At 38.9% G+C, this 23,861-nt stretch overlaps 1 protein-coding gene across 2 annotated transcripts in view; it reads right to left on the bottom strand.

Moving 5' to 3' along the window:
• TMEM260 (transmembrane protein 260) overlaps positions 1 to 23,186 on the bottom strand; it is a 68,223-nt gene extending 45,037 nt beyond the window's left edge. For both annotated transcript variants that reach the window (XM_059182175.1, XM_059182176.1), the window contains exons 1-4: positions 22,907 to 23,186; positions 17,807 to 17,838; positions 16,933 to 17,084; positions 218 to 395 (exon numbers count right to left, since the gene is read on the bottom strand). In XM_059182175.1, the coding sequence (XP_059038158.1) occupies positions 218 to 395; positions 16,933 to 17,084; positions 17,807 to 17,838; positions 22,907 to 23,066 (522 nt within the window). In that variant the 5' untranslated portion in view covers positions 23,067 to 23,186. The remainder of the gene's footprint in view (positions 1 to 217; positions 396 to 16,932; positions 17,085 to 17,806; positions 17,839 to 22,906) is intronic.
• Positions 23,187 to 23,861: the final 675 nt, after the last annotated feature.

Here is a 23,861-nt window from a genome sequence, read left to right as displayed (position 1 = left end):
CTCTGGGAGAAAAGGGAAAAAAAAAAAAAAGCCCCATGCTTTATAAAGGCTATCATGGTTCACAGTAAAAGAACTCAGAATATTTTCTCTCTCAATGCGCCCAGATTACCTTGACGGTAATCAGGACAGATAAACAGCACCCAAAGTTAAAAAGAAATACAGCATCTGTCTAAAAATTAAAACAAAAAGTGATTTCACTTTGATCAAAATAGGTTACCTTTGATCTTTCTTTTGCAGTTGCTGCCTCTTCAAAATGTACAGTAAGAGCCATAAGCAGCCCCACAAACAGATTGTTTAAGCTAAAAACCTCGGCTGCAATGGACCACTGCCATGTTAGACGAGAAAACGAAAACACCCCCGCAGCAAGAATTCCTCCAGCATGTGAGCCAGAAAGCCTGCAAATACAGATAACGTGAAATCTTCTTTCCCAACAAAAAGAACCGACTTTCTTTCCCTTTTTATAAACTGTAGCAGGAGAAATTATGACAGTCGCCCAGCACTATCCCAACACATTATATGATTAATACATGACTTTGTATAATAATTTCTTCCAACAGATTTTAATTAGGAAGTCCATATATTAACTTATTAACAAACAAATGAACAAAATTCATTCAGTCTCCTATGGACTGAAGGAGGTTTAGTTCTTAGATGGAACCTCTAGGATTCCAGCCAGTTCAGAAAGCCTGAAGAGACAGTAAGTAACTAGAGAGATAACAAACCTGTTACCCACAAATTAGAGGACAGTCTGGTTAAGATGGAACTACGCTGAATTGTAAGAATTAATGAAATGGCAAAACATCTACTCAGGAATACTCATTCTCACTTCCTGTGGAATGTTTGGGCCTAGGCACTTTCCACACGCCCGCACTCCAGTTTATCTCCCAGCATATGGCAAAGATGTCTTTGTCACAGGATCTGGTGATTTTAAGATCTTGAAAGCTAAGTCCTTAGTTTCTAGTGATTTCTTCTTTACACATAGCTGAAGTTGAAAATGACGTATTTTTTTCAAGATAGGGATGGGACTGTGAACTTCAATAGCACAAAAAGAATCAAAAGCCACACTTGGAAATAAATTTATCAACCCCAACGCCAGTGAGAGCCAGACATTTCAAATCAATCAAATCAATCAAATCAATCAGGAATCTGGATCTCAATTCCAAGATTTGATGTGAAACTAGTAATGGGGTGGATAGAGCATATCAAAGCAAAATAACTTCCTATTTCCCGATATATCTAAAATGATTAAATATCTGTTACCAAATAGATAACAAGTGCTATGATAGTTAATGATAATATATGGCCCTAAATCACCACTTTTAAACTAAAACACATTGTTTTGGATAAAAAGCTGTGGAGTCATTCTATGCCTTTTAATCAAGCATCACAGAAAAAAAAAAAGTTAAAGTTCCCAATAAATGGTACCTAGCCACTAATCATCAATATTATTATCTCCATCACCCAGTTAGGTTCCTCAAAATTCCCTGATAAGACATGCCTATTCCCAGTGTCACACCTTTGCTCATGGTGTACCCATGAACCGAATGTCTTCTTAGATTCCTTCTACTTATTCAAGCCTTACTCTTTTCTCAAATTTCCTTCTAATTCCCAGGTTTCTAGCTCATCTTGGAACATGTGTAGCATGTAGTTACCTTTAATAATTACTTCAACTTTGTTTTTAAAATGTGAACTGGAACTAAGTTTCATTTATATGGGAAGTCTTTCACTCCAAGCACAGAAAGGAAACTTCATGAATGAATGAATTAATCTTAAAGGATGAGTAACATTTTTAAAGGAATTTCTATGTTTCATCTGCCAATACTACTTTGGAAAGTCAGCATAAGATACAAGATGCCTTCTTCTACTTAAAACATAAATTAGCTTCCTTGGAAAAATGGCTGATTCCAGATCTGGGACAGGTCAAGTACAAAATGAATCCAGAATCTCTTGTGCCAGAAAGTAAGGGAGGGTTCAAAAGAGGACATGTCAGGATAATCTGAACAACAATAACTACAGTAATAGATTATAAGCCAAAGAATAAATAATCTATGAATCTAAAGTGATATAAATAAATAAACAGGGGAAAAGAAAATCCACAGAAAGTCAACAACTAATAACTGTAGAAGAAACAATGGAATGTGGCAGCCATTACGGTAATAATGGATACCAATATTAGTGAGTAAAAGTTTTACAGAAATATGTATGTGGTCTAAAGGTATCTCCCTGTAAATAGATTAATTACAGAGGGAAAAATGGTAACTCTACAGGGGCAAACTTGGCAGATACAATCTTAACCACATGATCAAAGTTAAAGACCAGTAATGGGACAAACTTCATATACTTCCTGATCTAGTCCAGTGAAAAGAACAGAGCATCATTTCTATGATATTCTTGCCAAAATGTATTACCTGAACCTACAAACTCAACTGAAGAACATTCTACAAAATAACTGGCCGATATAGATCAAAGAAAATGTCAAGGTCTTGAAAGACAAAAACAAAAAGCAAAAGACCATGAGTCTATATGAAAGAGGCTAAAGGGAAATGGCAACAGAATAAGAGGCATGATCTCGAATTCTCTTCTGCTAAACAGGGTATTACTGGAACAACTGGCAAAATCTGAATCACTTCCATAGATAACAATGTTGTATCAGTGATAATAGCCTGACTTTGAGAACTACACTGTGGATATGTAAGAAAATGTGTTGTTTTTAAGAAACATACCATGAAGAGTTTAAGGGTAAAGGATAGCCTCTATGCAGCTTAGTCTTAAATGGTTAAAAACAACACAACACACACATACTGTTTGTGACCAGTGATATGGAGCATCTTTTCAAGTGTTTATTGGCTGTCTATAGGTCTTCCTTGAAGAAGTTTATTCATATCCATTCCCTGCTTAAAAATTAGATTGTCCTCTGTATTGTAGAGTTCTTCTCAACTTCCTTTTCCTATATTTCTCTCCTGCTAAACACAGCCAGAGTCCTTTGCTTGCACCTAAGAGCCCTGGCTAAAACACACTGCCTTCCCTCTTTGTAGTTTCTATTAAGGTTTCGAGGCAACTTGAAACTGTAGAAGTAAATTCTGAAAATAAATGCTGAGGAGGTCACAGCTTTGTGAAAAACAGAAGAGAGTAGTATGTCCAAGACAATAAACTTGCGTGTGCATCCATATATAGGATATGTAGTATAGAAAACATTTTGGAGGGACGCCTGGGTGGCTCAGTGGGTTGAGCCTCTGCCTTCAGCTCAGGTCATGATCCTGGGGTCTTGGGATCGAGCCCCACATAGGGCTCTCTGCTCAGCAGGGAGCCTGCCTCTCCCTTTCTCTCTGCCTGCCTCTCTGCCTACTTCTGCCTACTTGTGATTTCTCTGTCAATTAAATAAATATTTTAAAAAAGGAAACATTTCGGAGGCTTCATCATCTTACTATTCGATGTGGAGTTTTCATGGGGCTACTGTATATAAGCTAAGTTTGTATGAACTTCATTGAACTTTAAATGATAAACACAGTTTAAATGATAAACTGTGACTGTCCATTGAAACATATGTATTTTAACATACTGCCTTTAAGTTTGCTTTATGCTAAGATTCAGAATCAATTAACATTCATGGGCCATGGAGGGGACTACAAAAACAAGGAAAATGCAAAACACCTGTTGAGGAAAAACTCCCAAGTTGAAGGATACCTACAAGGATTTGTAGGCAGCAGTAATGGCTCAGTGGAGGCTAATGAGGGGCGGGATCTGTCAGCACGGCTGTGGAAGGTCTGAAGCAGCCAGAGCTGGCTGGGAAAGGCTGGGGAGAGCCAGGGTTAGCAGCTTCACTACACAGGTAGGACAGAAGCACAAGAGGGAAGGGAGTATGAAATAAGCCAGGGGGCGCAGGCTGGATAGGGAAGAAAGCAAAGCAGCAGGGGGGCTGATGAAGACATTAAAAGGAAGAGCAAAGGGTTCTAGGTCTCAGTCAAATGGAAGAGAAGTGCAGAGGCATTGGGGAGAAGAGTGAACTGAAAGCTAAAGTCAGGCCAGGTAGTACAAAGTGGGTTGACCCTTAATATCACTGGAACCATTAAAGGACGGAACTGGCTTCAGTTAAACAAGACTGTTGTTGAGGGCTGCCTGTGATGGAAAATAGTTTAATAAAGCTGTTTTCAAAATCGTAAGATTTCCAGTAAAACTAAGTATTTGTCCCAAAGACAAGCAGTATAGCATACACTAGTAAGTCTGCAGGGTGAGTGCTTGTAGGAAGACAGGTGTGTGGCCCAGGGCCATGACACTGTATACATGCTCTCAGGGAGGGGTGAGGGCCCACGTCAGCAGAGAGCAGAGTCTCATCTGCTAACAAGCAAAGGATGACATCAGCAGGGGTCAGCATGAGGACTTTTCTTTTTTTTTTTTTTAAGATTTTATTTATTTGAGATTTATTTATTTTAAGATTTTATTTATTTATTTGAGAGAGACCAAGAGTGCATAAGCAGAGGGGAGGGGCAGAGGGCGAGGGAGAAGCAGACTCCCGGCTGAAAGAGGAGCCCAAAGTGGGGCTCGATCCCAAGACCCTGAGATCACAACCTGAGCCAAAGTCAAGAGACTTTGTTAGATCACCAATTGAGCCACCCAGTTGTCCCAAGCCATGAGGACTTTCTGAAGACTCTTGAGGTCTTCAATTCATTCACTGACTCTGCAGGTAGGCAGTCTCGCTCTACTGCGCAAGGCATATCACATTATCTGAGCTTGCTTCCTTTCACCCTAATAAGACAGAGATAAATGATAAAGACCAGCTGAAGTCAAAGATGACTTCATGAAGACAGTTCAGGATCATGGTGAGGCTCAGAATTAGCTTCCTGCTGTCCACATCTGTCGCCTCTATGCTCTGTAATCACCCTAGCATTCTATTAAAATAGCACCCAGCTGCCATCTAACTGCCCACATATAACAGGCTCTCAGGACCTCGCTGCTGTATTGATCCCAGCCCCGAGCACACTCTACTGAGCTGAACTGGGCTCCACATCCCTCAGGTGTTCCCTCTGGGGTTCTGGATCTTCCATCTTTGTTTTCTCTGAATGGCTCCTCTTCTTCCATCATCTCCTTTAAAGCTGGCGTTCCCAAGCTTTCACTCTCACACAATTCCTCTCACTCTTACATACTCCACCTGGGTGACCTTATCCGCTATCCTGATGTCACCTGCCAACCACAAACTGAGATAACCAAATCTCTGTCTTGCGCTACCTCCCCCTTAAGTCTCAAAGGGACACATCTCCAATGGACTGCTCTACATCTCACCACAAAGCCACTCCAACTCTCAGTGTCCAACAGACCCTTAGTATCAACATGTGCAAAGGTAATTTCTCCTCTTCCCCAAATGATTCCTGTTCCAGTACTGTCTTAGTGATTGTCATACCCACCTAGTTTAGTTACCCAAGAAACCTAAGAGTCATCATCAAAGCTCCTGTCCCCTTCTCCCCATCATACATACCACATCCTGCCAGTTTTACCTCATAAACATTTAAAAAACTCATCCTCCTCTCCATGCATACCATCACTGCCCTACCTCAGCTGTCAGGCTCACCTCAGTTCAACAGCTTTGTATGTGGTCTGCCTCCAGCCCTAGGCCCACAATTGCCACCAGAGTGAAGGACCTAAAACATATTTGATCTTGCATTTTCTGCCTCCAACCCCATAAGGACTCCTCTTTGATTATAAAACATAACAAAGGGACACCAGGGTGATCAGTTGGTTAAGCTTCTGACTTTTGGTTTTAGCTCAGGTCACGATCTTGCGGTCGTGAGATCAAGCCCCGCGTAGGGCTCTGTGCTCAGTGCAGAGTCCGCTTCAGATTCTCTTCCCCCTCCTTCCCCTCACACACCCACTCTTTGCCTTTATGTGGCTGATTCCCACCGACTCTTTCCAACTCAGCATAGGCATACCTTTCTAAGAAGTTTTGTTTTGTTTTGTTTGTTGTTGTTTTTGTTTTGTTTTTAAGATTTTACTTATTTATGAAAGAGAGAGGGAGATCACCCGTGCCAATGAGCAGGGAGAAGCAGACTCCCTGCTGAGCAAGGAACCAACGCAGGGCTCGATCCCAGTACTCTAGGATCATGACCTGAGCCAAAGGCAGATGCTCAACTGACTGAGCTACTTGGCCGCCCCACAAGAAGTTTTTCCTAAAGTATTTTCACTAAGACCAGGGTATTTCCCCTTCTCCAGAGTCTATTAAATATATTAAATGGATACTGAATAGACAGGTTTTTCTGTATTTCTAAAACTTTGCAAACCTAAGGAATAGAAATTTTTAACTGTAACCTAACCTAAACATAGTAAGGAAAACAGATTTAGGGAACTTAAAATCCTCTAAATAATGAATGGCGAAGTCAAGAGAATTATTTTTGGACTACTTGATATAGCCATTTCAGCATATTCGTGCATTTTAAAATAAGTCTGTTTCACTTCACATGTTTATGTGTGTGTGTCCCTACAAAAGCCTTTTGATTTTGGGGAAGCTAAATGTTTTTCCACCTATATATTTCAGACCTACTCTATTTTTAGTTTTTAATGCTCTTCAAATAACTAAAGTTTTTAATTATCTCAACCTATATCCAAGCATTTCCAAATAATGCTTTATTATAAAGTTATTTATGGAGATGCCTGGGTGGCTCAATGGGTTAAAGTCTCTGCCTTCGGCTCAGGTCATGATCTCAGGGTCCTAGGATCGAGCCCTGCATCGGGCTCTCTGCTCAGTGGGATGCCTGCTTCCTCCTCTCTCTCTCTGCCTCTCTGCCTACTTGTGATCTCTGTCAAATAAATAAAATCTTTAAAAAAAAAAGTTATTTATGCTATTATTTAGAATTTATTCTTTATTTTTTAAATTGCAAAAAAAAAAATTTGAAAGAAATGATGGTTTCGTATGGATAAATATTAACAACCAAGTCCTTCATTGGTGCTGTGCTTTACTATTATAAAAGTGGTGGCTTAGTAACAAATGAAATTGAGGGGAAAATTAAAGGGTTCATTTTGATTTTGATATAATACTTTTTTTTTTTTTTTTAAGATTTGAGATTAAGAAATAGAGAGTGTGGGAGAGGGAGTGGAAGGAGTGAGAGTCTCAAGCAGACTCCTGGCTAATTGTGAAGCGCCTGAGGATAGGGCTCAATCTTACCACAGAGGTCAGGATCTGAGCCACCAAGAGTTGGAGGCTTAACCAACTTAGCCACCCAGGCTTCCCTCCACCCCGTACTTTAATTCAAGTGTTTAAATATTCTTTTGACAAGAGCACAGAAATAATAATTTATTTAAATTAATTTTCATATTACTTTATTCCTTGTCTATAAAATATTTGAAAGGAAATGAGAAAATACAGGTTTATAGTTATTCATACCTATTGTTTTTCGCATACTGACGTGTAAATAAAGTCCTTTAGGTTCTCTGTTTTTCTGAAATTTCAAACAAAACACCTCAAATTTTTCATCTTATGTCTTACTGAGCCAAATATTAATGAACCACCAATTCAATAAGTCACTGCAAGTCTGAGATAGAAGATATTAAATGTGCAGATGATTTACCTAAGTGATGCTGTAAAAATCACACTGGTGAATATGGCTGAAGGGGAATCTAATTTTTAAACTTGTTAAGCAAATAAGAATTCTGAACAAATCCTTTTATTATCTGTGTATGTGTATCTTCAAAAAAGTATTTTTGTACGAATCCACAGAATACCTAGAGCCTCCAATGAATCCATTGTCCATTCTGATTGCTGGGGCCTTTGTTAGTTTATGAGACTGGCCAAACAGGATCCCTCTCAGGAAAGGGTGTTCTCTGCAGAGTGAATGTTTAGTCAAGTTAGTTGTAACCTCTTTTGGCGAATAACTCTAATGAGAACACATGCTCCACATTTTTTTTTTTCCCCTGAAAAGGCTGTAACAAATATATATAATTTGGGGGGGGGGTGAGGAGATGCAGAGTTAAATTATGTCAGTAGAAGGAACACTATTCATATACTTCACTGCATGCAATACTGTTAAATGAATTGGTAGCCTAAATTTCTGGCTAAGTAATCTTTCTTTTAAAAGCATATGGAAAGAATAGCCAATCTGACATTATTCCCGGTGTTTATTTATTTATTTATGTTATTTTATTCCTAAAGCATGGATTTTGAATGAAACTGTTGTTCTGAACCCATAAAATGAGCTGTTTGGTATCATCCATAAGGTGAGATGTACAGACGGGCTAAAAATATAAGTAGCACCAGAATAAGGCAAAACAACAGTCATCTACTCATAGACTTGGTCTGCTTTTTTTTTCCAGATGAAACTGACCTAATCAAAAACACCACTGTGATTTCAGTTGACAATCAAAGAGTCCTACTTTTCATTTTCATTTTATTCTTTTGAATAAACATGCTTATTATTTTACAAAGCAACTAAGGAGTTAGGGAATTTAATTATCTACATTTAACATGATAAAGTGGCATCTTAAAATGAGCTCCCTAAATTAAAAGATACAGATTTTTCTACCGCATCGATGAAATGACTTCAGCAAAAAAGAAAGAGGAGAGAAAGTCGAATGAGGTTGTAAATAAAAATAAGAAATCTTCTCATCAGAACTCAAGAATAAATTGCAAAATAGTCTCCACTATTTTCCATTTTAACTTAAGGACAACTTATGATGAATTAGATACAATATAAGAAAAAGTATTTCCCATTCTCAATTTGATTCTCATAAAGCCCCATAGAAAGAGATCAAAAAAGACATTTCTTCAACTGAAATACATACGTTTAGAATCTAACCTGATTTCTAGGAGGTAACATCTTACGAGGCTATATGAAGAAATGACTGCATACTTACACCACCATTACTGTGATAATTTTATTTTATTTTATTTAAGATTTTATTTATTTATTTGACAGACAAAGATCACAAGTAGGCAGAGAGGCAGGCAGAGAGAGAGAGGTGGAAGCGGGCTCCCTGCCCAGCAGAGAGCCAGATGCAGGGCTCGATCCCAGGACCCTGGGATCATGACCTGAGCCAAAGGCAGAGGCTTTAATCCACTGAGCCACCCAGGTGCCCCGACTGTGATAACTTTAATAACACAACCACTACATTGTAAAAGAGAGCTACATGTTACTACTAACAATCAAAATCAAGTTTTTACACTGTGAAAGAGTAAATATAAATATAAGGGTTCATCTTAATGGTGTAAAGCAATCATACAGATGATTGATAACATCAAATAACCTAAAAGCCACTGAAGTTATTTTATATAAATAAACACTCTTATGTGACACATAATATGTTTTCCAGTATTTTTGCGTAAATAAATCTTCCTAATTGCTCTTTGCTTGAGTTAACACTGACGTCATGTAGTTCCCATTCTAGTAAAGCAGTGGTTACTCAATAGGGAGAGATACACCAAGAGTATGACAGACGGTACGGGAAGGGTGGTCAAGTATTTAAAATCTCACCCAGATGACACAAATAACAAAAATTCTCCACTGAGTTAACGAATATAGGGTGAGGATTAAGATCATCCTAACAAACATGAAGCTCAGAATTCTATGGTTAATACATAACTGCCTTCTTTTTGGTCCACAAAATCCATGAAACCTAGATAAGATTCCTAGGAAAGGTACTGATTGTGCAGGAGTTTTCTCACTGATGGAATACTCTTCATCTGTTGACACAATGGATAAATCAGGAGGTTACAATTTACACCATTGACACAGGTTTGCTATTGATGATAAGGTATATTTTTCTTTCTCCTACGTGGTATTTGATTTTCATGTATAGTCACATGTTTGTCTAACCCTCAATCAAAAGGCAAATAACAGAAACCTGAAATTCTTTCAGAACACACATTTGATGTGCCTCATAAGATTCATGGATGTGTTTGTCTTCAGTGTTCCTTGCATGCGAAGGACCCAACATGGAGGGTACACCACCCTCCTACACCGCAAACTCCCGCTGGAAGGCTGTAGAATCGAGTAGGCAGGCCACAATGCAGCCTCCAAGACTGATCATTAAATAAATGACTATTAGTGTCAACTCACTAAAAAAAAAAAAGGTAATGGATTAGAGGGGAGAAGTAAGGTAAAGCAGGACACAATATACAGCAAATCTACCACCCCCATCCTCCTGAGTGCTTATCTTTCTGGTCTTGTTTATGAAAATATATAAATGTTACCTTCTGGCTCAATCACATAATCAACACCCATATATTCATCTCTTCTGTGTACTTGGAAAAAGGTCAAACTGGGAAGCTAGCAACTGCTGAGCCTCTCTTTCCATGCTAGTTCACTCAACCTAGTGGCAGCAAAAACATAATGAGCATCTAATATGTTCCAGGCACTCTGTGAGCAAATTATAGCCAGTGGCCATGTAATACACAGTAGAACCTAAACTTTCCTGTTCATTTTAAAGCTTGGACCTAATTAACATAAGTCAATCATTTAGGGCATGGTATATTAAAATAACATCGTAGAAGCCGCCACCACTGCACCTAAAAAGATATAAAACACTTACTTCTACCTTTAATAAACTTGCAAATAATCCCTTTTCCTACGTTTTATGAAAATTTACTTTCACTCCAGATAAAATCCTCCCAAGGTTTGTTCTATTTCATGAGATTCAATTCAGGTTCTGGCCTGAATTTTCAGCTACATAAATACCAACTACCAGTACACTAAAGTACAAAGTGTTATTCCTGATTTTAAACCACTAAATAAAATTGGAGAAAAAAATGTAGAGTTACACACACACACACACAAAACCACCCACAAAAAAAAAACCCCACAACTGACGGGGAGGGAGTAAGATTATGAATAGCATCTGAATATAAAATATAATCACACAATTCCCATTAAAATCCAGATTTATTCACTAACCAATAAATCATAAAGGTTTAGAACAATACCTTATATTATCTCATCAACTTCTACCTGATTATCCAAAAGAAAAAAACGCTGGGCTTTTTTCACCATCATACACTTTACTTTTTTACTAAGTTCTCATGGTATGCCAAATAACTCGTACAAGGAGAGGGAATTCTTCTGAAAGCACAGGCTGGTTTAAAATAACTACCAAATTACAAATTTCATATCTTGTTCGAAATGTTTAAAAACACAGAAGACCTCAAATAACCTTGTTCCTCAAGCTTGATAGTGTTACTCTGTGTTCAGCGGCTAACCTGAATGGTTAAAAAGTATATCCCAGCATATTCTTCACAGAGGCCCCGGCCCTGGCTTGTCATCACACTAAGTCCCTTTTCACTCAAAACTTAAAAGGTGCTGCATACTTTTTTAAAACACTAAAATGCTAAATGTAGGTGCGGTAAACTTAAAAGATCCAAATAAATAAAATCAGCAGAATGAGGGTATGAACAGTTTCCATCAGCAACACTAACCAACTCGATAAACAGCAGAGACTTAATATTAAGTAGTCTTATCAAGCAAAGTTATGAAGCAGGTCCTGGTGCATCAGTTCCTTAAGACCGCTGTTTTTATGGCTCTGCAAGGCAGCCCATCTAGGTGAGTTACGATCTGGAATTTTATTTGTAATTTGAAGAAATATTATAGCCGTAATGACTGATGCCTAGTTCCGGTGGCAAAATCTCGGCAGGAAACAGATTTAGCCATTTGAATGTTTTATAAGTTTTTGTAATTGAGGAAACTTTTCATAATCTGACATTTGTTAAAACCACTTATTAGAAATTATGCAGCACAGTAGCTGTGGAAATATGAGCTAGCTTCACAATTATAAAGTCAGCCTATGTAGCCCTTTCCTATTGTATACAGTGGCATAAACCCCACAGCGGCCTATCAGCTAACTGGCAGGCAGGGGGCTGCTCTATTCAAAGTGAGAGATACAAGCTGCAGGGCAAAAACCTGGCAGCTCCCATCTGACCCCACAATCCCCTACTGGTGACAGCTCCAAGCTCCATGGCAAATTAGGCCTTCTCATATTACAATTGGAGAAGACAGATTCCATTAGCAGTATCTGAAATTGAGTGGAGAGCTGCACTGTTATCAGACTTGACTCATAAGCACTGCTATTAATCAGAGCTATGATAGCATTTATATATTTCAAGCTATCTGCTGCCGCTGTGATATTCTGCTACAAAGGGTTGATGGGACTTAGGAAAGTGAACAATAGAGCTTTCTGGGAAAAGCAGAGTAAATCAAGAAAGTCTATGACTTCCGCACATTCTGAAGGGATTGTGGTTTACATAAATTTTCTCCCAATTGGAGATTGAGCTCTTCCTCATCTTACACATGGGATTTAGTTGTCACTCAATGGTAACAGCTGTGAAAAGGTGAAGCGGCCCACCGCTCAGAATATTGCCTTCGCTTTTAAAGCAATTAACCCATGAACAGGAGGATACCTGGTGATATCAAAGGGATTAGGCCAGGCAGTGCATTATTAACATTTCCTTGAACTAATTCTAACTCTGACTAGCTGTCAGAAAAGACTCTACAGTCTTAAAAAAGAGTTTTTGCCCTGCTTTTCTCCCCCCTTCAGAATGAAGTGCTGCTATTTGAGCCTAATATGTCCCTCTACTTAGAAGAAAATGCAAATGAACCAAGCTCTTAATATGCTTAACCAGTCTGAGTCAATGCAATTTTAAGACAAGTTTGAGAGAAATATGTGATTAATTAACCAGGGATCAAGACAGATATTCTCCTGAATGAAAATTAATGCTCCAGTACTTTCCATTCTTCTTCAACTACAAAAACTTGGTGACTATTTGTTACTTATTCATAGTTACCTCTGAAATTAGGAAGAGCTTGACATTATTCTCTATGGCAATAATCTAAAATACTCTTTGAGCTAGAAAATCCAAATGTCCCTTAAGCAGGAGATTCTACATTCTCTAAGGTATGGCATTTTAATTTCCTATTCTTTATTGAATGGAATCTTAGCTGGAGCTCTAAGAATCGCAGACACAGCGCTCTGAATCAAATATTCCTCTTCCAAAAGTTTAATCGAATTAATTTTTAGCAGCAGCGTAATGTTTAGAATTACGTAACTTATAAAAAATAATGTAAACCCCATACTTACCCCATAAGTAAAATACTGGCACAAAATGATCTGCCAGAAGATATTTAAATATCCCTGAAATTGGTTGTCAGTTCTTTGTTGTGAGCAGGCATAGTTTTCAATATACCTTCAATTATCATTAACATTCATATATTCTAGGTAACCTGGTGGACATTAAGAGATCTGATTTCTTCCTATACAATGTTAACGGTGTTAGAAAGTTTTTTAATGCAAGTTTCTTAGAACAGTACCTTCGAGAAAAAAATACCTGAAAAACTGTTTATTCAATGGTTAGTAACTTTGTCTTAATTTAAGTAAACCTGTATTTTGGTTATAAAAACTAAAATAGTTCTACTTTCAATTCGCAACAAACATTGTTAATTAATTCTTCCATACTTCCATTTGGCCCATAATAGTTTGGACTCTTAAGCCTACTGAGAATAGATTTCCTGCCCTCGACCTACCAAAATAAATGATACAAGATATGCCCTCATCTGAGATCATAAGCAATTTAAATCCTCCCTGAGGTAAAGAATTTTTATAAAATGCTATCAACATACTCCATTCTCTTTTAGTGATACCAGAGCATAAGAAATGGAAGCATGTTGATGTTTCGAGACAGTAATTTCAGTGCTCCTCCCTTATTAAGTATATAGGACTTAGTCTGAGTTTGCTTAGAAAAGAAGTTTGAAATTCAAGTACTAAGCAACACTAAATCACATTCATATCAGTGACTTATCTGACCTGTAACTTTTAAAATTTCGTATTATTAAGATTTGTGAATTTCAAAATGACACTTAAAGTATCATACCATCAAACTTAAAAAATCATTTACTTCAATGGCCTTAAAAGAGAAAAATCTCAGTTCCTACAAATCCCTGTGTTAGGTAGTCTTAAAAACACAGACATACACGTTAATAAAATGAATACTATTTCATATAAATGAAATGTATTAAACTCCCTTCACATTGTGAATGCTGAAAAATACCCCTGAAGGAGACAATATATAAATAAACGCCATAATCTGACTATTTTTAATTCAATAAAGTATAGCGACGCATACAGCTTTCAAAGTGCTGTTTTACTCCTATGCCTTCCTACATTAGGGCGAAGCAAATATACATGAGTTCTTGTCAACCATTAGGAAAGACTGACAAAAAATGCAGTGTTAATGACATCTTATGGCTCTTAAAAGCAAGAGAAAGATGCAAGGAAGGCAAAAATTACATAGTAATTGGAAGCAACGAATAAATTGTTCTTTCGATCTAAGTCATGTTTACTGAAAAAAATGGAGCTTTTTACATCAACACATTTAAACAGAAATTTGCTTTTAAAATACAATCTTTGTTTAAAGGGTACAGAAGGTCTTTATGTCCACCCCAAGAGCTAAATATAGTGAATGCCATGGGAACAATTACCTGAAAAAAACCTAAACCTGTTAAAAGAATTAATTTACTGCGCACCAGTCAGCGCTAATCCTACGTGTACAGTAATGTTCTCTGAAGTGATGGGGGAGAAAAAGAATCAAACTGTTTCCTGGATCAAAACCCTCCAATATTCCACAACAAAATGGAATGATGATTTGGCCTGTCAATGAATAAAGTAGTAAAATGTCTCCTCAACAAATTCTAATAAAGGAGGCAACCTGTAAAGGAATACATTTACTATACGCTGGACTGGAAAAAAGCTGTCACTGTAATGGCTGCACAGGTACTGTGTCCTGCTGTTGGGTTTATACTCACAGAAGAAAGGTTTTAAAGGTTAAGTTCAGGTCATACAACAAATGAAATTGTAACAAGCCAGCTGACATTGTATAATGTCTTCTTCCACTCAATCAATAGGCTACTGTTAGTCCTATTACCATAGAGATGGCTTGCTCTTTCCTGAAGGGTGTCTATTGTTTGACAAAACAGATTTGCCACTTGAACTGGGTTGTTCCCAGAGGACGTGTACCTTGTCAATTATTTGTACTCAAAATAATGAAGTATTTTCATATTAAAATGTATGTAAGAGATAATATTGTGAGATCCCTTTTCTGAAAGAAAGCAACTTTCCCAAGCACAATATTCCTCAAACATTCTTAAATCACTAATATATTCAGTTTAGTCATATTAAGGGTTTTTGATTTAAAGCGTATGCCAGCAAACATACAAATTTACCATTAAGACTTTATTTAAAAAACGGGGGTCGCAGGTTAAATGTGCTAATCTAAAACCCATTACAATCATGGAGGATAATAAAAGCTATTTTAAAATATAGACAACTCAAAGGAAAATTATTGTCCAAAGCTATTTGGATTCTGTAAAATCATGATTTTTATGTATGATTTTTACAGTGGTTTTCATGTAGAATGGTATCACCAATTAATATATTGAAAAGCATGGAAAAGTTTTCTCAGAAAACAAATTATTTGCATAAGAGCTTTTGATAGCCCTATAGCATTTAAATATGTTATAGAAATGAGCTTCTAAAACACAGATAAAAAAATAACAAATAAAAAATAAATTACAGATGAACTACCAAAATAAATACAAGTATTAATTTTCTTTAAATGCCTTTGTCATAAATGTCTTGTGAAGATTATCAATTCACACATTCAGTACAAGACAAGCAGTTCTACATTTCAACCTATATATTCAAAATTTTTAAAGATCAGTTTTTCTCTCCATAGAAATAACGGATTATTAATTACAGGATTCAGGAGAAACAATTCTAAAGATTATTCTAATTACTTAGAAAAAGAAAGTATTCATAATACTATCAATCCAAGCAGAGATATTATTTTCATCATTTCATACTGAAAGATTGGCTATCACTGAAAACCTGTAAGACTGAAATAAAGATGAATTAAATAATATAGATACAAATGTAGTAAATGATCAACAGTTACAATATTTGAATCTGAAAGCTTTGCACAATTAAATTTAAAAGTAAGCTTTAGGGTTAAAATTATGCTAACTTTTACCCTTTTATAAATAATTAAAAAGGAAATTTAGAAAGAATTTAGTCAAAGGGCAATTTTACGACTAATGCAAATAAAACATTAGTCTCCAAAAATGGCATTTGAAATTGTCTATTCAAATTATATTATATTTGCATACAAAAATTGTTTTTATAATAAAAACTGCAGTAGTTTTTGAAAAAGTGTTTTAATTTGGTTCTCCCTTTGCAGAAAGCATAACTTGTATTTTTTACTGTACTCTCCTTAGACATAGGTTAGACTGGTTAAGAATGAAGGAGACAGGAGCAGCAAAGACAAAGAAGTTTACCAACGTCCCAAGCTAATGACCCATTTTTGTAAAAGCAAGGTAGCCTTCCAAACTAAGAAAATCTTCCATCAATGAAATAAGTGGGGTCTAATTTGCATACCTTCCCTACAGCTATAAGGGAACAAAGTGAAACCTTACCAAAACCATATCCCAAACTGATTTCCTTAGTTAACAGCCTCATTTCTAAGAGTATACAAGATGCATATATTTAGAATACAATATAATTAGGCATTAACTCTGGACCAGGTAAGCAGCTGCCCATCAGCAACACTCTGAGTAATTAAATGATATTTACCATTTCCCAAAACAGGAACTTCATACTGTTGAATTAAACTGGCCCATCTGCATCTTCATAAAATGACAAACCTTTTTAGTTTTGCCTAACTCTAGAACTGTGATAACGAACTGGTGACACCTTGACTCCATTGCAGGAAGCACATCCAACTATGTAATCATCGGAGGGGTCAAGTACGTATGAAATTACTGGAAATTAAGAAAGTGAATTCACAGCAGTGATTAGGAAAAAACCATTCAAGCAAGAGTCTTGTTTTGGGGGTTTCATTTAATGTATGTACCTAGGCCATCAAAACACTCTGTCTCCAATTAGCCAAGATTAATATTAACTCATCAACTACTTTACCTGAAAACGGTGAAAAAAAGTAATGACGCGGCTACTGCTCCAAAGAAGCCACACAGGAGATTGACACGGTAGGCAACTGAACCAAAAGGAAAGAGTATGATTGCCAGTTTAGCCACCAGCGTGAACAAAGGATAGCCAGGAGGATGGGCAACCTATGGAAAAATCAGCAAGTTAGAAGGTTTTCACCTCCACAAGAGTCACACTGGCTTTAATTGCAAAGTAGCCCTTTGCTTGGGCAAGTATAAAGACTAAGAGGCAAGAACAACATGTTTGAATAGTGGTTTTCTATTGTAATCCTTTTGTGCCAATACAAATAAATATTTTCTTTAGCGGATTTGGCAGTGTCTACCACATGGTGTGTCACCTAGAGAAAGGGTGACATATTTCATTGTCAGTTCTTAAGCAGTTTGTTCTCTGGGTTCACAGTACATTAGGGTCATTTAAAAGGCTATTGAAAAAAAGCAGGTTCTGAAATTTCGTATTGGTTAGAAAGTTGAAAGACCACACCGCTATCGGATTACCACCATGCTGACAGTCCTAAGGTCTTGCCTAAAGGGATCATGAACCATAATAAAGTTTATTAAATAATAAACTTATTAAAACTGTTAACCCGATTTATTTTATTCTCCATAGCTTATACAAAACTTGGGGTGATAATAAGCTAGCTACTGTATATATAGTAAAGGCTTTGCTTTATAATTTAGTTTAATTGGATTTAAAACTTAAAGTAAATTGTCACGTACTGTACTTATAAGTTACTAAAAACTGGGGTTTGAAAATAAATTAATCTACTTTACTCCATGCTTAATTAAACTTTCTTAATTCCTAAAACTGTTAATGAGAGCATTGATTAAACAATAAAACTAATACTTACTCCAAGCTCATGTGCGGCTGTGATCAGTTCCCCTGTGAAAAAATAATGTAAAACCAATAATTACTATTAGAAAATGACACTCCTCCAAAGTTTTCAAAATCCAAATGCTTGCACTGGGGTTTTGCATTAATTTGACTGGATAAAACTGTAAATCTGTAGAGATTTAACAGCATGAAATAGTCTAAGGATATTTTCTCCCTTAGGTCTTACTGAACAAATGATCTTTGATAGTCTTTTAATAACTGGTCAGTGGAAACATATGTGAATTCTGGTTTTTAAAAAGTGCTTATTTTCCTTCCTAAAAGTGGTGCACACTTGCAAAAACATAGAAACTTCTCATAGAATGTTAGTGTTATATGCCGTAATGATCCTCAAGAATTTAGTATAAAAATGTCTACAAAGATGCAACTTTATGATAATGTAAAATGTGCAGACCTCTGAGGCGTGGACACTCCCTAACATGTACCATTCAGCCCTAAACAGGCATTTGAACATCTTCTCTACATTAATTATCTCTGATATCTTTAAATAATTGCCAAGCACTTATTAGTTCCAAGTTATTTTGGTAAGCTCTGACTACCATACATTTTTGCAAACCACTAAATCACATTATTTACATAGTCCTTGTAATTCCTCACCATCCGTGATTATTTCTAAAATTACAATGCAGTAATTCAATGTCTATTTGTTAATATTTTAAGTATCCAGAGCACAAGGGCTATTTATGACTCATTCCTGTACACTGCAGTACAGGACAATGTAAGAAATCAGTGTTGATGGGCTCATGAGAGTTACTAGTATTTATTAGTTAATTAGTTAATTAGTCCATTTTCTGCCCTTCGATGGGTTATCAGTGCTCTTCTTTAATTTCTAGGTCCCAGCCACAATGTAGATCTTTACCCTCTGGCCTGGAGGACAGCAAGAGCTTTGGCCAGTTTTCTATTTCATCTTCCTACGAAATCACCTGTTGCCACGCCATCTCCCCGAAACAGGTTGGACTGTACCACTAATCCAAAATTTCTCAATGGCTGCTCTCTGCTTCCTAAATGGAGTTCACATTCCTCAGCATAACATGCTAGCCCTCTAAAGGCTCCAGGGTCCCTTTTTAAGGCATAGATCAGTGAAACCTATGTTTGCTTCAGTCAAATCTGATTACTCTGGAATGGTTCTTTTGCACCTCTTATTACTCATTTTCTCACCCAGTATTCTCTCCTAAATCCTTCAAAGCCTAGATCAATTGCCACCTTCTCAGTGACACCTTTCCTTATACATACCCCTCCCCAGCCTCCCCCACTAGAATTAATCACTTCTTCCTCCTCCATAGAACCTGCTCTAACTTCTCTATTTAGCACTCATTTAGACTGCTTTATATTCTAGTTAGTTGTTTTCATTTCTGTCTTTTCTAAGTTGAAAATATTATCCTATCCATTTCAGGGGCCTGTCGAAGACACCACCACCTTTCTCTCATCTGGTCCCACAAAGAAAGTAATTCAAGTCCTGCATACAGAGGTTGACAGTTAAGACAAATCATATTGTCATCTTTGCAGACACCCCTATCTTAGGGTGAATGACTGCTTATGTCATGGAAGCCCCATAAGGGCACCCAAAGACAGATACTACTTATCTAAGTCAGTTAGATAACTCAAGGATACCCTCAAGTTTTCTGGACATATTCAAGAGCATTTTGGAAACCAAAAGCACTTTTGGTATCTTAACAGACTTCTTTAAAGAAATAGTTTACGGTCTAAAAATATTTAAACTAACTTCCCTTTGGAACTACTGTCAAAGACATTTTATCCAGGATGGATTAGCTTGTCTTCAGTCCCAAACTGCTTTAATCAGCTTTTTGGTATTTCTGTTGGTATGAGGAAACACAGTTAAGTTCAAATTTTCAAAGTCAACATTTATTCTCCTCCATGTAAAATGTATTTAGAATTGCACTTTACATTAAGAAAAATACCCTACTTTCTCTAACTTCTTACCATTAAAAAATCGTAATGCTGTTACCCTTTACCGAAGTTCTGTAGGTGTAAAAATCAGGAATGTGACAAACTTCCATCACCCCCTCTTATCAAATGTTAAACTAAAACCTAAATAGGAAAGATAGCTACAGTTCAACGTCTATAAATATATCCCTGAAAAAAGCTAAAGGGGAAACATTATTCTTAAAATTGAGTCTGATAACGAAAAAAGAGAATGTCACTAGGAGGGGGAAAAGAGCCTCCTGGATATGGTTGCTCCCACCCCTTAACCTACAGCTTCCTCAAAGTTAAGTCCTTATTACAGCCTGCACCAGAATTACCTGGATTCTTTTTAAAAATGAAGATTCCTTGACCAAACCTACCTATATTAAGACCCTCTGGCACTGAGGGTCAAGTTTGCCAGGCAATTCTGAGGTACATTCAAGTTTGAGAATTACAGTTTTTCTGTCTGAGATGCAAGTAGGTGGCAAGCTCAGAATTGTTAGTGGATGCTTAAACTTTACAAAAACCAGCTCCCTCTGTGTTATACTTTTTCTAATATTAATTACATAACTATATTCTCATCTATCAAGTCTGTTAGACAGTATCCTTAAAATATATAAACACATAAATAGGCTACTTTATTTTTCCCAAGTATAACAAATGATGTGGAGGCGAGATTCCTATACTCTCCTCCAAAGGATCATGAGTGTTCCCACCCGTAAACTGTGCATCAAACAATGTAAAAAATAATTTTGGCAAGGCTACCCAATGTGATAGATTTATGGAGCATAATTTAAGACTCATCAAGAAGAAAAATACAGGGCGCCTGGGTGGCTCAGTGGGTTAAGCTGCTGCCTTCGGCTCAGGTCATGATCTCAGGGTCCTGGGATCGAGTCCCACATCGGGCTCTCTGCTCAGCAGGGAGCCTGTTTCCTCCTCTCTCTCTCTCTCTGCCTGCCTTGTGATCTCTCTCTGTCAAATAAATAAATAAAATCTTAAAAAAAAAAAAAGAAGAAAAATACATACTTTATATTGGTTTTGAGATGTGTTCTGTTTATTGATAAAAAAACCCCACAACATTCAAGGAGGACAGTACCTTCAACATATAAACAAGATTATCAAAGATACCATTACACAAATTTTACTGGCAATCCTTGGAAAAGTTTATCATTCCTAACAAAGAACATCAGAATTTTAGATGTAACCACTATTTAGTATCAAACTAAACAAATCAAAATACCTAGAGAGTCTGGTTAACTTAATGTAAATAAGTAACTTTATTCTACTGGGAAAAAATAACAGTATTAATAAAGACACCAATCATAGATTTAAAATAACACTATATATGGGATGACAGATTTAACAAAGAACTTAGAAGAGAGGTTAAGAGAGTGTATGTTCTAAAGTCAATCTTCTGGAGTTCTTTCCTCGACTGCCCCTGCTTGCTAGCTGTGTGATTCTGGACGCAGCTTAGCCTCAGTTTTGGATGGAAGATACTGATAGTACCTACCTCACAGAAGGTTAAGAACTGGATTAAAACAACAATACATGTAAAGCACCTGGAATTGTGCCTGGCCTATAGTAAGTGCTCAGTAAGTGTTAATTATTTTTATTCATCTCACCCAAAACTTCAGGCTGGAAGAACCATGGTAAGCAACTGTCAATGTTTTCTTCCTTCCTTCCTCCCTTTTTCTTTCTTTCCCTCAAGGTACAGAACTACTCAATCTTTAAGTAATGCTCTCCATTGTCAGAACTCTCAAAACTATAGGTATTTCTATTATTTAATGTAAGCCTTGGAAGCATAGTAACTCCATTCCCAACTATACTAATGAAACACATTTCCTATTTGTTCAGTAGGATTTGAAAGAAAGAATAATGGCAATGATTAATAAAAGGAACATCAAGAAGCCTCAGTTAGAAGTTAGCCCGGGGAAGATGGCCCCCAGTGACCCCCAACTCCTGGAGTTCTAGCTATATAATCCTCTCCCCCATGAGCGTGGGCTGGATTGACCAACGAACTGCCCAGAATAAGACCGGGCAGGGGTCTATCAATCACTTCCACGACTCGGCTCAGGAAATGACAGACGAGTGAGATGAAGGTGCCATCTCTTTCTCTTCACAACAGTCGGCTTGCCGAGGAACCCACGTGGCAAAGAATGGGATTGAGGTGAGAAGCTGGAATCCTCCCCCAAAATGAGCCCTGGGAAGACCGCATGGCTACAACCCTGTCCTGAGGAAGGGCACCCACTAACCGCGCCGAGATTCCTGATGCACAGGAAAGGTGACATAACAAACATCTGCTGTTTTAAGCCACTAACTCTGGGGTCATCTTGTTACGAAGCAAGACATAACTAGTACACTCCATTCTTTCAATCTATAGATTCCCCTCGAGAAGGTACAGCACTACTGCCATTATCGGACGGGCACTTAACCTGCCAAGACAAAACCAAAAACGAACCCCGGCTCTCGCTCCTCATCCCAAATGTGTACCGATCCTGTAACAAATAGGTAACAACTGCTGATGTGATCTCAGTGGTCCGCACTTTTCTTTTTAACAGAAGCAGCTCGCTTTAAGCCACAACTGGCTTCCACTCTTTTAAGGGTTCTCCCTCAAACACTCGGCGTGGCCCGTTCCTTTCCAACATGCAGGTTTCCGCTAAAATACCGCGTTGGGAGGCCTTTCCCGACTGGCCCTTCTGGAGGAGGCGCTCGGCCCCGCGCCCCCGTCGATCCCACCTTCCCTCCGACGGTGCGTCGCTGTTTGGTCAGTAGTGTGTGGACCGTCTCTACCCGCCCTACAACAATCCCCGCGATACTAGGTCCCCACCACTGTGACCCCTTCTGTCTGGAACGCAATCAGGACTCAGTAAGTGACGTCGGTGGGCTAAAAGGGAGTGGAAAGCAAAAACTCGGGTCCCGAAAAAGGACCTGGCCAGGTGCAGAGGTCGCTAAGTCCCACCAGGCGAAACCAGCCAGACCCGTCTTCAAAGTCGGAGAACTACAGACACCAGTTCCGGGAATGGAAAACAGAAGGTGGTCCTGGCACGCAGAACCCGGCCAGGAGCGCGGGCGGAGCGGGGGGCGCGAGCTGACCCACCAGGGAGAGGGGCGGGAGGGCGGCCCTGAGATACTTTACCCGAGTCTCCCCCCGGCACCGAGGGGGGCAGCGTGAGGGTGAACACGGCGGCCACGGCGGCGAACACGGCCAAGCCGCCGCGGAGGCCCCCAGAGCGCCGCGGCCCCACCCGGGCTGCCCGCCCCCGGGCCGGGCCCCTGACGTCGCCATGGAGACCCATGGGCCCCTGAGGCCCGGGGAAGGAGGCCGCGACGGGCCCAAGGACTCGAGCAGCCCCGGGCTTCCCCAGCGACAGGCGAGCGCACCGCGCGTGGCGGCTTCCGGGTCGGACGTCGGCTCCCTCCCCGGACCGCACCTTCCTGCGCCGGGCGCGGGGAGAGGGCACGGCCCGCCCGGCACGAACCGGCTGGGGGTTCCTGAGTAGCGCGCCACGCGGTGGGACGCATGGGGTTCTAATGTATTTTACAGTCGCCCACCATGAGCAAGAGCCTTCTTTTAAGAAAGGAAGCCCGGGCCCGGAGATGCCGATGTACGGCCTCCCCCCTCCACCTCACACTGACTTGGTCGGGTCTGCCAGAGACAGAGCGGGGTCGCAAACCGGGGTGCGCCGGGCCCGCCTCTGCCCCCTCTGGTGTGGGGTGGAACTACACGAGGGGGTGCTGCGGTCCGGAGCCCGAGCCCGCACGGCGCCAGAGCCGCGCAAAGCGAGCGCACGGTGGGCGCGAAGCAGGCCGGTATGTCGCACCCATCGCCTGTTCACTACCCTTCATGACGATCCCTGTGCGAATTATTAAATCGCAGAGTTGCTTCCAGAGAGATGAAAGTATGCTCGTTGGTCTATTTTTTCCCTTATGCCACGAGGAAAACTCAACGGATGAGTTGAGAAACTTGAGTGTCTGGGTCAATGCTAGTAATTCATATCCTGTTAAGTTGTCTCCTGCTTTAATGAACAGGGCTGTTGCGGTGGAGCCTTGACACAGCATGACAAGTGAAACGGAGACACTGTACTCTGTAC

The sequence above is a fragment of the Mustela lutreola genome, chromosome 7 (genome assembly GCF_030435805.1).
Source record: "Mustela lutreola isolate mMusLut2 chromosome 7, mMusLut2.pri, whole genome shotgun sequence".
NCBI lineage: Eukaryota > Metazoa > Chordata > Mammalia > Carnivora > Mustelidae > Mustela > Mustela lutreola.
The sequence above is the reverse complement of the archived record's forward strand: the minus strand, read 5'-3'. Positions and strand labels throughout refer to the sequence as shown.